At 36.0% G+C, this 16,910-nt stretch overlaps 1 protein-coding gene across 4 annotated transcripts in view; it reads right to left on the reverse strand.

Moving 5' to 3' along the window:
* luzp2 (leucine zipper protein 2) overlaps window positions 1–16,910 on the reverse strand; it is a 210,215-nt gene that overhangs the window by 169,353 nt on the left and 23,952 nt on the right. For 2 of the 4 annotated variants that reach the window (XM_051724395.1, XM_051724393.1), the window contains exon 1: window positions 16,420–16,574. The exons of the other annotated variants lie outside the window; for them this stretch is intronic. In XM_051724395.1, coding sequence (XP_051580355.1) covers window positions 16,420–16,517 — 98 coding nt within the window. In that variant the 5' untranslated portion in view covers window positions 16,518–16,574. Of the gene's footprint in view, window positions 1–16,419; window positions 16,575–16,910 lie in introns of those variants that run through there. 4 annotated transcript variants of the gene reach the window in all.

Below are 16,910 nucleotides of genomic sequence, written 5' to 3' on the forward strand. Positions count from 1 at the left end.
TGGAACATAGTTAAATAATATATAATACTGAATTATTATTGTGGGACCCAGTCGAGTTTATTATTATAATATACATTTTTGTATAATGTTTTATACAATAGTAATATATTTCTGTTGTATTTATGTCATCTGGAGCTTTAATTTTGGGGAAACTGAAAGTGCAGTGTGTATTTGACAGTTTACAGTGTTTCTCATTACAAAGCTGGTGAAATGCTTTCATCTCTGGTTTTTCTATGACATTGTGTTGCTTTTTTAGATTTGTATGATCGATTTCCTGAAAACAGTATTTCATGAGTCCCTCATGTGCACACAGGACAGCGCGTCACCTGTTCACTCTGAAGCACGCACAGACCATTTATTCATTTAATCGCAGCCTTTTGCACTTTAATATGACCATATAGCGACTCTAATGTTATTTTTATTAACATTGCAGTCCTGAAGGATTGTAAAATGTTTTATAAATGTCATGCTCTTTAGGAATCATAGTGGCTAAATCAAAAGCACATTAGAATCATCGCAATATTTATCATAGGTGCTTTCCCAACACAAAGGCTGTTTGAAAAGCAAGGTAATTTCACTACATCTAAAATACCTTTGTTTTGAAATCTGAAGGCAGTTTTGCATGTATTCTTCATGGAGAAGACAATCCTAGAAAGCATTGTGACAAAATCAGTTAAAAATTACATTCAAGATGATGGATGAGGTGAAAGAAATGTTGACAATAAAACTATAAAATGAAATGTATTTCATTCTATATGGAAAAGTATTGATAAAAATAAATAAGGGTAATTAAAATGAATGATTTGACCCAATATTTGTGTGTGCTATGTATTTCTTTGCTTAGTCTGTTAGAGTACTGCCAAAATCTTTCTAGCAAGTTAGTCCACTGGCGGCCATCTTTGGAATGCTCCTGGGAAGCTATTTCCAGTCCTGAAAGTGCAGATCCTATCTACTTGAATACGGAAAGTAAAAAATCTCCAAAACAATTGGTCAAGATTACGATCAAAGAACATATTTCAAATCAGCAGTAAACTCTGACAACACTAGTATCAAAAATGTTGCTTCTTTACCTCAGATTACGCTAAGAAACGCAATTTTCCTGGCTTGCATAGGTAATGCGCATGCTCATTCTCGAGTTGATTGACAGGCGATGTCTGTATCTAAAAGGCAATTGGCTGTTTTACCTGTAACGTGGGACTTCCTTTCTACATTCGTTGACTGTTGGGCATTCCAATTTTTCCCATTCATTTTAATAGAAGTGGCCTGTCTCTACTAAATAGTCTCTGGTACTCCGCTGTTAGATTAACAACATGCTAATGTCAAACTCTAGTCGAATCACCTGTGCAGGGTGCTATCTCTGAGGTGCACAGTGTTGATCCCTGTGAAGAGCATTTGTAATCGGTCGCTTACGATTTTCCATGATGGTTAGGATGCTGACTTAGAAGGCAGCAACCTACACTACCGGTCAAAAGTTTTGAAACACTTACTCATTCTTTATTATAATTTTTTTTTTTCTTCACATTTTAGAATAATAGTAAAGTCATCAAAACTATGGAATAACATAAATTGAACTATGGGAATTATGTTGTGACTAAACAAAATCCAAAATAAATCAGAACTGTGTTATATTTTAACATCTTCAAAGTAGTCACCCTTTGCCTAGAATTTGCAGACATGTGCTCTTGACATTTTCTCAACCAACTTCTTGAGGTATCACCCTGGGATGCTTTTTAAACAGTTTTGAAGGAGTTCCCATCTATATGCTGGGCACTTATTGGCTGCTTTTCTTTATTATTTGGTCCAAGTCATCAATTTCAAAAACTTTTTTTTTTTAATTACATTTTAGATTTATAATGAAATAAATTAATATGGTGGCACAAATATATTTTTGTCTACAAAACTAATTTCAAACATTTAAGCATACACCTTCAGATCAAAAGGTTTTTAAGATCATGAGAAACATTTCAGTCCAATGTTTCAAAACTTTTGACCGGTAGTGTATGTAGGCAGCAAGGTGGCTCAATGGGTTTTGGAAGAGAGATTTAATGTCGGTAAAAAGCTCACACCACCAGTTTCTTCAGCTCTGCATGAAACAAACAGACATTACAATAGACTATGATCACATAAAACTCCCATTCTGTTTTGTTACACGTGATGAATCCAATGTGCTGGTGACAACATGGGTTCAGTCACACAAAAAAGTGTTAGCTCAATGCAATCAGAGCTTCTGGGGAATGCAGATAGATGGCTAAGCAGAAGTGGAATGGATGCTTGACATTTTGCTTCTCTAGGGGCAATAGCCTGCAGCACATCTCTGTTCCTCTGTGTCTGTGGCTCAGGATTATTGTCTTGATGTAGTGTACAGTACATTAACATTACAAGATATAGACCAATAAGAACCCAAAAAATCTGCAATGCAATAATAAAGACACACTCGGTTCTCTGAAAATCTTCTGTCAAACAAGAAAGAGTATTTGTTTCGATCGTGATCTGTGTCCAGCAGGGTTGTGATGTAACAGTAAATTGCTGCTTAGAAGCTCATAATTTCCATTCACCTTTAAAGCTCCTAACATGCTAAATTATACTTCTATCTGCACAATTCAAGGGAGGAAAATAAAGGAGTTATAGTCTTTACCTAGCAGGGGCCAACCATAGACAGCCAGTTTGGCAAATACCTGCAAATAAAACATCATTGCTAATCAGGTTGCAGTGGAGGTAATGCTGCATTATTGGTCCTATCCATTAAGTTAATAGGATTTACACTGTTATGTTAGCAGACTGTGTACTGTTTCCTCTTAAAGATATAAGGAATTGTATAGATTGAATTTGCATAACTCAAGCCCAGAGTGACTTGAAATCAATGCCTCTCAATATGAACACCTTCCGCAAATCTCTGAAACTTTATTGCTTTCATTAAACTTAAGGTAAGCTACATATTACTTAATTTAAAACTACCTGGTTTTAAATTTTACCAGGATTAAATTAATCAAGTTGTTTAGATGTTTAAAAGGGGTTTATTTACCACCAGTTATGAGTTATATGTGAACACTGGTCCAGGATTACACAGTATCAGCAGAAGTTCCCCTCAGTGAACATGAAACTTAATCAAATTACAAGAAATGGGAGTTTGAATTTAACTTTATTATATTTTCATCTGACACAGATATCTTTCAGTTTTAATCGGGTAATCTCATTGTCTCATTCAAAAGAAACTCATTTTATGGGATCAGTGAGCAGATGAAGAGGCCTCCAGTCATTCTCTTTTTATCAATGCTAGAAAAAGTATCAGGATAACAGTGGCTGTAGAAAAGTTATTCTTTGCACATTATTTTTTTTTCCAAGAACCTCATATCATTTTCAAAGCAAACATTTCAAAGCACTACTTTGCCCTCATTTCAATTGCAGTTGTTTGCTATGCCTTGTTTTCAGTCACGTGCAATAATGAGATATTAGGGGAAATTATGGTAGAAAACCAAACTTTGGAGAACTCACCAGAAAACCAACAAAAAGAAAATACTCTTTTACTCAGGGTCATCATGCACCTACTTTCTGAGGGGCCACCACAGTTCTGGCTCACTTGGTGCTCTAGACGAGATAAGACAAAAAATTAAAAAAATAAATAAAAATAAAAAAATTTAATAAAAACATGCTTTACAACAACTTCAAAATCAAATCAAATCACTTTTATTGTCACACAGCCATATACACAATTGCAATGGTGTATGAAATTCTTGGGTGCAGTTCCGATCAACATAGCAGTCGTGACAGTGATGAGACATATACTAATTTACAATAACATCAAATTAACACAGCACAATTTAAATGTCTGATATACACATAATTACACACAACAATATACAAATAATAACATACACTGTACAGTATACAATACACACAATATAGATACACATTATTCAATTAAAAAAATAAAATAAAAAAAGTATATATAGTATATATAGAATGTACAGTAGGTTGTATTGTGCTGTATTGACATTCAGGCTGTCGGTTGATAGTAAGTTGTTAAGAGAGAATATAATATAATAATAATATCATTTATGACAGTCCGGTGTGAGATATAAGAGTAAGAGTAATAAAGTGCAGTGCTGATGTATTTTGATCGTGGGAGATCAAGAGTTCAAAAGTCTGATTGCTTGGGGGAAGAAGCTATCATGGAGTTGGCTTGTGCGGGTCCTGATGCTGCGATACCGCCTGCCTGATGGTAGCAGTGAGAACAGCACATGGCTCGGGTGGCTGGAGTCTCTGATGATCCTCCAAGCTTTTTCCACACACCACCTGGTATATATGTCCTGGAGGGAGGGAAGCTCCAATGATGTGTCTGGCAGTTCGCACCACCCTTTGCAGTGCTTTGCGGTTGTGGGCTGTGCTATTGCCGTACCAGGCGGAGATGCAGCCAGTCAGGATGCTCTCTACAGTGCAGGTGTAGAACCGTGTGTAGGGCTTTACTGGTTGTTTAGATCAGTGTTACTATCAGAAATAATTAATAATTATTTCTTTAGTTATTAATTAATATTTGAATTAATTAATTGAATCTAACTCATTAAAACCTCATATGGGGCTCCAGTAAATGTAGTGTGCTATGTTTAGGAGCAAGTTTGGTTATTAGCAATAATTAATAATTATCAAAGATAATTATTAATTATTAAAATCCATAGAACTTTGATGAGAATCAACGTTAGCTTTTTTTTAATCCTTTAAATCAACAATTATCAAAGACAATCGTTAATTGTTAACATCGATGAAACATTAATTAAAATTAACACTAGCTTATTGATCATTCAAATTCAACAATCATCAAAGATAATTATCAATTATCAAAAATCAATAGAATATTAATAAGGATTAACATTGACGGGGCACCACCCTGGAATCAGGGACTAATAACCAGATAGTAAAACAGTCTCAATATTAGATTGTTTTCTTAAGAAAATCGACATCCGAAGAATATCGATTTTAGGGAAAAAAAACAATAAATGAAGGTTTGAATCCGAGCACTGACATCCCATCAGCATGACACAGGCATATGCAAAACAAAACAAAACACTTCTCTTTGTAATATAAACAAAGTTTATTTATGCAGTAATATCAATTAATAATTAATACAATGCAGTCAATAAACTTCCGACTTACAACTACAAACTAAACAGTGATATGATTAGATATGGAAATAAAAATAATCCTATAACACATAAGGTGTGTGTGTGTGTGTGTGTGTGTGTGTGTGGTTATTACGAGAGAGAGAGAGAGAATTAAGTGACGGCCCTAAAGCCGATTTCGCGATAGTGGGAGAGAAAGCAGCTGTTAGTTTATCACTCAGAGACGCAGTGGACGGCTCGTAAAAGTCCCGCATTCTTTGACTCTTTAATGGATAACTCAGTTTGCCGGTATCACCCGCGATGGCGAAAATGCACAACAGTCCAATTTGGTTGGACCACAATACAGCAAAACAAATTCGTGATAATTAATACCCTGAGTATTAATAATGAGCGGACATGGCGGTCCGTAAACTGTACAAGCAAAAACCTTGAAACACAAGAATAACACACTATAATATTCTATTTCTGCCCAGACGTAAACCTCTTACTTGAATCGCATGAGGACAGAATGTGTGTTCATCTGGGTGATGACGGGAGGCCGTTTCCTCACTCTGTTGGCGGGCAAGGCTGTTGATTCTCGGCGGGCTAGCGGAGAACTCAGAAATGTCGACTTGATTGAAGATGGAAGAGAAATCTTTTCTCTTCACTTCTGCAGGCAAACGGATGAAGATGCAGATTGCTCGGCGGTCTCCTTCGGATCCGTTAGAGTGTTCGGTTGAACACAGAGTAATCTCAACTCGTCCACCGAGATGGAGATTGTATGGCCACAGTTTCAAGTCAGACGTTACTTCCTTGTGCCACGAGGTTGCACATGAGAGCAGCGATGAGCTGCGTCTACACACTGCAAACAAAGTTGCTGGAAGCAAATCCCGGAAGCATTTCAGAGGTATTTCTACTCCTGATGATGTCATGGTTTGAGGGACGTTCTGTTGTGTGCCTCATCCAATAGGAGTTGAGAGTTCGATCCTTTAGTGAGCAAGGCTTCATGGGATTTCATGAATACATGAGGCCCAACACGTGTGAGGATGTGGCGGTTCATTTCAAACTTCCTCAGCCGTCTCAGGAAGAAGAGGTGCTGATGAGCCTTCTTCACAACGACTTCAGTGTGGATGGACCATGTGAGTTCCTCAGTGATGTGGACACCCAGGAACTTGAAGCTGCTGACTTCTAAATACAACTAGTAGTTGTATTTAGAAGAGTACGATGTGTCAGTCTAGTGCTACGTTACTTTTTAGCATGCAAGAAGACCATGGAAGGGTTTAACTCCTGATATAATATATATACTGTATATTTACACTATATACTACATATTGTATAGATGGCAGATGGCATCACAATTGATTAAAAGTACAGTAATTGATTTGTGGAAGATGCAACTCGATTGTACTTTTGAAAATTTAAACATCTGTACAAATAATTTCTGCCATAGAAAACTTAAAACTTGTGCAACTTAATTCAAATATGCGAATAATATTTTTTGAAAGCTGCATTCAAAATAAGCATGACGCTTCTGCTTATACTGACATTCACTTCATGAAAAACAATATTTACAAAGCAGAACCTGAGAGAACTTCTGGTAAAAACAGTTTTTTTATGCTTGCCTATTCAACATTCCTCATGGTGAGGAAATTGAATAAAACCAGACATCAAAGCAACACTTTACACTGAAATGCTGTGAACAACCAACAAGAGTACAGTCAAAGCAAAAAGAAGTAACACCAGAAAAGTTTTGGTTCAGAGTGAGAGAGACAACTTTCTCTACAAACGCTGGTATATTCCCTTCCTGTTGAGAATCTCAGTCTTTTCCTCATCACTTGTCATTCAAATGTTCAAGGAGATGCTGTCGGTACAGTGAGTGTTTTTTGTCATCTCTATACACAGAGAGAAAAGCCACACACAAGGAGCCGAGCTGGAACTCTGTGCCGGTGGATTGACATGTGGCACTTAAGCATCCAAGCTGAGCCTGTTTGATGTTTTTTATTCCTAAATGATGAATATTAATAGAAAAAAACATTAAACTATGCATCAACTCAAACTGCAAACTTTCTACCACTTTCTTGCACCTACAGTACACGAGAAAGCCAAAGGCATTGTTTAAAGAAATATCCCGTGTTCAATACAAGTTAAGCTCAATCGTCAGCGTTTGTGTCATAATGTTGATTAACACATACATATTATTTTGACTTGTCCCTCTTTTTCTTTAAAAAAGGCTGTAAATGTTAAAATACTCACTGTTTAGAAAGTGTGCCTGTTTACATGATTTTAGTGTGATAAAATCACTAACTAACCTTTTCTGTGTAAAGTTACATACATGATGATGTAACGCCATAAATCCTGTTATCCTACAAAAATGACTATTTAAGCAACTTTACAGCTCAAATAATACACGTTTAAACAAAAGTATCAATGTGCTTTTATACACTGTAAAAAATCCTAATTACATTTTGTCAAGTTTAATTTTAAATGTTTATTGAACTATCTAATGTAGAAAAAGTTAAGATTACATAAAACAATCAATAAAGTCAACTTTTATGCCATTTAAGTCAGAGCAACTTAAAATATTAAACAGTGAGCACACACAATGTCAAGTCTGCCAAGGAATATTTTCTTATTTAATATATAATGAAGTCGCCATGTGATTAGTGATTAGTGTTCACTTTGATAAAACATTTTCAGTTATTAAGTTAACTGAACTTCTAAAAGTTTTAAGTAATTGTTACTAACAAAACTTTTTCAGTTGGACCAACTACTTGGTATCTTGGTGGGGCTGACACATTATCTTATGTAGAAATGTAGATCTGCTTAATAAAGAATATCTTTCTATATCAACAATATTGAAAATGATGGTCAGATGTACTTAAAATGTAAATGTTTTTAAAAAAATATTTATTTATCTAAGATTTAATTGTAAACATCATTAATAATTTCAAGTTTGCTTAACTTATTGTATTGAGTTAATGGATCTTACAAATTGTTAAGTTGGTACAACTAATTTGCCTGAAGTTGAGTAAACTCAAAAATGCTTTGCAGCTGGTTGCTTTACTTTGTTTACTCAACTTTGTTTTTTTTGTTTTTTTACAGTGAATAATGTGCTTTTGAAGTGCTTTTATAAAATTATAAGCTTCTCATTTCTGCCTTTAAACCCTCCAAAAATTAGGCCATTTCACATCCATTGTAACTGCCTTCCTGTGACCTTGATTGAGTCTAAATTAATTTTTGTGGTAATCAACATTATGCTTCAGCTTAACTTGTATTGAACCAGGAATATTCCTTTAAACCCCATTCTCAACCTAATTTACTTCTGCAAAGTGACATATTTCAGAGTAGAAAAGGATATTAAACAAGAAAATGTAGGATTGGGACTTGATTTTATCCATCGGCTGGATGGTGAAAAGTGTTTGATCCATGCCAGAATGGAGCCAAACATGAATGTTAGTTTGCTAAAACAATGCTTAAATAGCTTTTTGGCTATTGGTTAACATTATCCAACAGCCTGGAAAAAGACATTTATTACATTTTTTTGTGTTTGTTTTATATTGTTTGAGTTTTGACATTAAACTTACGTTTACGGTTCAGCCGGTTCCCACCTCCTCCTTGCCCGTCCTGATACTGTTACAGTTCAAGGATGGGCAAGGAGAAGGCGGGAACCAGCTGAACAGTCAACATAAAGGTTTATTGATATAAATTAACTTAAAACAACATAAAACATAAGACAATCACAGATGCACATGCAGTGTAGCCGCATGCATCTCTCTCTCCCTCGAACTGGCATCTCCGGCTCCCCTTTATCTCGCTCTCCCATTGATCACCTGATTCAGCACCGGCTGTGCGCCCTCACGGCCCGGCCACACCTTCTGACTCGTCAACATTTTTTTTATATGGAATAAGATGCAACGATGAATCATTCACAACAATCCACAATAAGCAATAAGGGACCCTGCATTAAGAAACTACAGTATGCAGGGTCAATTTTGATTTTATGTTTTCTTTAAGAACTGCACTTATGAAATGCCAGTATTTTCATTGAATATTAGATCATGATTCTTATTATGTGTCCAAGGTACAGGATTGCCTTGTACCACATTTATATGCAAGGCCTCTTTTGTCTAAACCCACAAGCCCTGTCAGGTGTTGAATCTAGATTCTATACAGACCCCAGTGACAATGTCCTTGTTTTCAATGACAGTTTAAATGGTGAAGTGCTTGTCTGATTGTCCAAGGTTAAGACAAGACTGTCAAGGCCACGACAACCACAGCTGTTCTAACAGTCACCTGCAACTAACCCTTATGCTCAAAAGGACTAATCGGTTTCAAAAACTTTAATATAGAAGTGAAAGGCAACATGAAAAGAGAAAAGTGATGGCAACATGAGGGAGTTTCTTTTTCTTTCTTTTTTTTAAGATCAGAACCAAATTGCTAAAAAGCAGCACTTATTGCAGTCTTTGAAATATTTGGATGTAATAAAATATTTATATGCTCATACAGTAGGTAACAAAAGTCTGAAACTACACTGAAAATCTGATATAAAAAAAAAATAACCTTGAAACAAACAGAAAGAAAAAAATAAATGAAACAAAGCCATTATGACATAAAAGTCAAGAGTCAGAAATATGTGTACGCAGGGTCACGAGGTTAAAGGCAACGCACATGTTGCTAGTGCAATGTCGGAGTCTGAACCTTTGTTTCCACCACCAAAGCGGTTGAAGTCCGCAGTGTGGGAAAACTTTGAGAAAGTTAAGGACCAACGAGCAGGGCAGCATTAACGCACGGGCTTACCTGGGCTTAAGCCCCGGGGCCCATGGCTGCAGGGGGTCCCCCAACTCCCAATCACTGTTTTCTACTGTATTTCTTGGTCACTCCTCAAATAAAAAAATTGACATTGACGATGTTAACTCCTTCCTTTAACTCCAAAAGGTCAGATATCCTTGCTTCCACTGAAGCACACAAGATGCTCTTTGTAAAATTCTCAAATCATGCTGAGATAACATAGATCATCAGGTTTTGCACAAACATGTGGAGCCCATGCCAGCTAGACTGCATGTTGTCATTAAAGCAAAAGGGCTTAGTTTTCATTTATTTATTAAATTAGAAAACTGCTAAATAGAGGCATAATACTAGTGGTCTCAGAATTTCTCAGAATGTTTGACCCACTGTATTAAAAATGTGTGATATTGCCAAGCATGTGCAAGTTATATATTTCCAATAATAGCATATATTGTAAGCTGCTGCTCAGTCTTGTATATGAACAGGTGTTGGTCAGCAATTATCTGTTAGCAGCACGGCAAGGTTATTCATGCAGCTATTCATGGTACAATAACAAAATTTGTTCCATAATAACTGTAAAAAAAAAAAAAATCCCACTTATATCAAGAGACAGACTGAGAGGTTTCTTATGCAAGTCAGCTGAATAGATGACAAGGTTAGAATGAATGATCTGTTCACATTGGCATGCTTCTTCAAAACAAATGAATAAAAAAGGATCACAGTGTACCTGGAACCCGCAAAAGACAATAAACAAAGAGACACTAGTAACATTTCATTGAAAGTTTCTGCATGCTCAAAGTAGACATGCTTTATGAGAGGGAATGTGTCTCAATACTTCATGGTCAGATGTAAACATAAGTCACCCAAGGATTTGCTTTTGTTTTTGCTTGCCTATTGTACTTAATGAAAGTTTGTTGATATCCTGGAATTTCTCATGCTCACGTAAAACAAACAAAACCAGAACTGGGGTTGGTATTGAAGGATTTCGGATATTGCAAGGATAAATATGGAATAAATGTTGATTAGGTGAAAAGGCATGCACATGTGCATACTCTGCAATCTGCTGAAAATGTCTTTGTTTGCAAAAGCATTGCTTCTTATTTATCCAATTTGGCAGGCTGCAAGTTCCTTTTAATTAAAATTTTTAATAAATACTTTAGAGAGCAATACATTCTGTCATTGTACACTGGAGAATCCAGGATATGGGTGGTATTAGTTCTCAAATGAGGAATATTAATTCTTAGGTTATTATTAGAACATTCCAATTAAATGTTTGAACATTCTAAAATGTTGTTAAACATCCTTTTGGGAGTCATACAATATTAAGAGCGTTTTTATTATTATAGTGTAAATGTAATTTTAGACTTAGAAATAAATAAATAAATATGCTGTAAAAGGAAAAAAAAATTAAGAATTATTAAAGAGAAAAACAAAATAGCCTTCTGTTAAAATGTTAAAACAATATTTCAACACACACACAAATAAGGCCAGAAGAATTAGTATTACTGCATTTAAATTCAGAACCACTTTCCCCAAAGCTCAGAACAGTTCGCATCTCAAGACAGGCACAAGAACAGCTAGTCTTCTTCGGTTGTGCATGTAAATTGCCTTTTAATTATGATTAATCAACATGTTAACACTTCACTCCCAGCATCATGTTGAGAAGAAAAGCACAATAGTCTTCTTCATTAAGAAGCAAATATTTAAAGTGCAAACATTTCAGATTATTTGTTTTCAAGGATGAGCCAGACCACAACAAAACATGTGCCAGGAAGTATAATAAAGCCATAAAAGATCTAGTTCAAGCTTTAAATAATGGTTGCATTTATTGTTAAGAATTATCAGACTTAGCAACTTAGTGCATTGATATAGGGCGTGCGGTCACAGGTGTGCGTTTACTGTCATTTTACAAATGCTTTGAAGACACATCATGAAATCAAAATTCAGATTTGGAACTATCCGTTATATAAAAAATGTTTTAAATGTCTCACTCAGCCTCCAAAGAGAGATAGGTAAGAGAAATCGAGAAAAAAATTAAGAAAGAGAGAGAGAGAGAGACAGAAATGAGATGGGTAAAGAGAGGAAGAGGTATACACAGAGGCTGCTATCATACATACACTCATGTTCAGAAAGATGCCCTGCATCATGACTGGCATGAATGTTAATGGAATGTGAACATCACAGCCAAGGAAAGTGTTCAGCCTGCAGGTGTGTGCATCTGTGTGTGACACATCAGTTCACCCATGTGGCAACAGACTGTAAGTGAATGAGTGAATATGTGTTTATAAAAGAGAAAAAGGGGAAGGAGAGATAGCAAGAAAAAGAAGAAATTCTTCAATACAGTGTCTGTGTGTGTGTGTGTGTGTGTGTGTGTGTGTGTGTGTGTGTGTGTGTGTGTGTGTGTGTGTTGATTAGGAATGTAACGGTTTCCCGGTATACCTCTGTTTTAAAACAGTTTTCATACCATTGACATCTCATTCACACCATTGCATGAAGTCAGGTTTTTTCTGTACTTTTTTAATCCAAATCAGTTCAGTTAAGAAAGATTCGGTTACATTTATACAGCATCATATAAACTTCAAAACATGATAAAATAAATCACTAAATTGCAACTTCCTCATTTTACATTCAAACGTCACTCCATTTTTAACCACCTGAGACCCGAGCGTGACTTTTGTGTGTATTTTCAGTTTCCCTTTTTGATTTGTAAATAGTAGCACCTAATAAACATGCAAAAGAATAAATAATTCTAGAGCAAATAGTTTTCCTAAAAATTTATGGCAACATACTGTATGTGGACAGCTGGACTAAGTTGTGAAATTTTAAATAATACCAAGCTATAGAAAATATCAAATTGTTTTTTTAGAAAATTGTTTATTATGTTTTCAGAAATGTTGGTTATTCATCTTTTTGAGACGTTACAGACATTACATCAAACATTTGCATAACTAATTCAGGTTCAAAGTAATTGCCAGCATCATCTAATTACTGCCAGCCATGTTAAAATAAAATGATAAATATTCTGATATAAATTCTGAATCTATGTACTGATTATGTTGTCCCATGTCTGTCAAATATGAGTGCTCGCACGAGGTTAAAGGCGACACACATGTTGCCAGCAAAATGTTGGAGTCTGAACCTTTGTTTTCCCCACCAAAGCGGTTGAAGTCCACAGTGTGGGAAAACTTTGAGGAAGTTAAGGACCCACGAGCAGGGCAGCATTAACGCATGGGATTACCTGAGCTTAAGCCCGGGGCCCATGGCTGCAGGGGGGCCCCCAACTCCCAGTCGCAGCATCCACCAACCTATTCGGCCCCGTTGACATTCGCGGGAGGACGCACATGTAAACGAGTTCAGCGGGAAACAACAGCGAAAGCAGTCCGTGTGGGTCGTGGTCATACTGTAAAAACGTTCCGCCAAATGGATTTAAGAGCTCACATGCAACGTTACTGTAGGATATTAGATGCAGAAGAATTGCAGCCATATTACTTAAAACCCAACCTTCTAACCCTGGAATCCCTCAGTGTCATAAATTAAAAGACTCTGCTCGAGCTAATGTCAAGAAGCCTAGAAGAAGCTCACATCTGACCAATAAAACTAACAAAAGAGACTTGTCCAGATCGCACATGACTTGAGAACTTCTCTGCAAAGAGGCCCGAAGTGCAAAGGTTACAAGCCATAAAAGACAGAGTGAACAGCTTCCCTTGCGAGATCCTCCTGAATTACAATGAACAAACAATGCCAATTCTATGACTCTTTATTCTGGACGATAATTAGTCATGAGATCCTCATTATTCTGCAAACAGCAGCTAAAAAGGAATCCATGAATGTTGTACTTCGCTGAGTTAACCCTCTAAAATGTACAGAATGCATTTAAACCCATAATGTACACGATACCTAGCCATGCTAGAAAATTCTGAAAATTACTTTGACCTATGATTACTTTTATAACTGACAAATTAATGATTATAGCCGATGTACCTTTTAAAATATGTGTAGTGATTTGTAATCACTTCTAACTAACAAATGAATAAGTATAATCATTAATCTTGCATTATTCACCTCATTCAAGGTTTAACCTGATAATATACCCTGACAATCAGGTTTCTAATAATGTGTAATGTTTTATCCATGTTGTAAAACCAATGAATTAAACAGTATGATTTGTAATCAGGGATTTTCATGTTTTGTTACTTACACGTGTAATATTCATGAAAGCATGTCACATTTAGTATGTAAATGCTTGCTTGTTTACGTAGAGAATGTTGATGACAACGGATGTCATGTCTCTTGCATTGTTTTCAAGATATCAAAGTTCATGAGTAAACATGCACTATTTTTGGGCGGGAGTTGAAAGGATCCTTCACACAAAGGATTGTAAATCAACTTTGAAAAGGACAGACCAGTCGACCACGTGACTCTGAAATTCACTTCTGATTGGCTCAGTACACCTTTGGGGTGCGGCCAATTTCAGTTCAAAAGTTTCCTACCGAGGAACAACGCCCTCTTCTCCTCCTTTTCTCCTCTTTTCTGCTCTCTTGGACTTGTCTCTTGCTCTTCCAGATCCTCCATGCCATGTAGAGTCCAAGGAAAACTCGGGACTCATCCCGAGGAAGCCTCTCACTCTCTGCTCTATGGTTCACACCCCCAACGGGAGTTGCGAGTCTTCCTTGCAGAAGGCCTCGCTTCAAAGCCCACTTTATCAGCCATCCAGACAAAAATTATCCGCGATCATGACAGAGTCCAAGACATCGACGGAATGAACTTTCTTCAAACGCCAAAGAACCAAGCAACGCAACGACACGCAAGTACATCTCCAGACTTTTGCTCAAAGTGCTGGTGTATTAGTTAAATACTTTGGGTAATCCGATTGCAAATCGATGTAGACTCAAAGAAGGATAAATGGTTCTTAAGGCATTGTCAACAGACTCCATAAAGTTCATTTTCTCTGTATTGATCATTTATTTCACATTCTGTCACTACTCACCAACCTGTTTCATGTTGTATGTGTTTGATTAGTTTATGTTTAGAATAGCAATAAAGTTTGTCTGTATTCAAAGATAATTTGACTGTGGTATATTTTGCTAAATAATCTCATCCCTGTTTTTAAAAGATTTCACTTCAAAGCAATACCTAAAATATGTTTGATATTATTTTCAATAAGCCATGAGAATAATATAACTCCAATAAGTGAATTAATCATAATTCCCTTATTAAAGCTAATTCCTTACAATAGAAATTGTGAGTGGATACAACAAGATGTTGTATTACAATTTTAATGGTGGAGACTTTTATTCAGACAAATAATCTAGTTGTTTGTCATTTATCTTGCTTATAATGGTTGTCGAACGCGACTAATTCCATTATAAATTTCCTTACATGATCATGTAGAATAAGGACATTTTAAATTAATTCCTAGCTCACACATACTGTTTCCTTATATATAATGGTGGAGGTATGCGGGCACTTTAACCCATCCCATGTACATTTATACTACCAAATTTCCTACAGTTATGATGGGCCGATTGTTTGTTCATGCATTATTTGCTTAAGTGCAGCGCAAGACTTGGCCTACAGTGTTTAATAATAATAATAATATATTTTATTTATAAATTACTAAATAGGGTTTACAATGTGCTTTAGGCATACAGAAAATGAACAGTGATACTGTAGCAGAAAATAAACAGCACTGGAAAAACCCCAATAAATAAAGTGCAAATAAATAATCATTTATAGTTCAGTAGGTATTGTTAAGAATCAAACGAAATTACAAAAGCAACCAATTTAATGAATCAAATGCGTATCTTAACCAGGGCAGTAAAAATTACAAATATTTTTTATTTTGTTATTCAATTTATAAATCTTAAAAGTAATAATTCAATGATGTTTTATAGTTTTACATAGTATTAAATTGCAGTTGGGAACACGCCTTTTTTTAGTCAGAATTTAAATTCCTAAAAATATCAGCAATGTACCTAATACCGTGATGCTGTAATTCCATGGTATTTTTAGTGACTGTTATCATACTGTTAAAATCTCATATCGTTACACCCCAAGTCCCGCCTTAAAAGCATTTCTGATCTTAGTAACTGTTGGCATCCACCATTTCTCTGACAGGCGTTTGGTTTTTTCCAACTACAGTCTACAGGAGTAATGTATGTTCGAGTAGTTTAAAGCAGAATGTTATAGAAATTATATACCAAAAAACACGCCGTTCACAGCAATCTTTCATTCATTCCAATGGGAAGTTCTGCAAAGTTTGTCAGAGTGAGCAACGGTAACCAAGAGAGGTAGAGCTTAGTGAAGGGTCAATGCAAAAATTTCTCATGGGGGATGGCGCTTGTCAGTAATTCAGCAGAATGGGGTTGATTTCAATGTACATGAACTTTCGGAAACAACATTTCGATTTTCTGTGTGATCATATTCGATTTCCACAACTGTAGTCATTAAACATTTTCTTGGTTATCTCTAAAGCTCACTTAAATGTGTTAATCAAATAATCAAATGTGATGTTGTGGTGCCTGAAAGCCAAATGTCTTACCTTAAGAAGTACCTCCGTTGAAAACCACTGTATGTGAAGCCCATGACTGACAGTGCAGCGAGGCAGCTGCCTTCTGTTTTGAATACACCCTGGATCATTGGTGCCCTGGGCCCAGACTGAAGAAGACACCTAATTCATGGCATCTCTCCTCACTCCTGCAGGCAATCTTCTGACAGTCTAACTAGGCCACAAATTGAGCAACAGATTGAGCCATACCCCCACAACCTCTTGTAATTTCCTAATAATAACTGCTGCTCTGCTTGGCACAGCTCAGAACAAAAATCTTGACAATCTGATTTGACAGATATCAAGCCTTTCTACTGTTTGCCTTTCCAACGTAAGCAAATTGTTTTCAGAAGAATTGAAATACTGGATATATTTGTTTTCAACTCTCACAGTACAATACTACTTAATACTTTAAAGGAGATGTGTGCATTTGTTTCAATCCTTTCTCCAATCCAGATTAATATGCAGAGACAATTAAAAGTAAG

Source organism: Myxocyprinus asiaticus, chromosome 18 (genome assembly GCF_019703515.2).
Source record: "Myxocyprinus asiaticus isolate MX2 ecotype Aquarium Trade chromosome 18, UBuf_Myxa_2, whole genome shotgun sequence".
Taxonomy (NCBI): Eukaryota; Metazoa; Chordata; class Actinopteri; order Cypriniformes; family Catostomidae; genus Myxocyprinus; species Myxocyprinus asiaticus.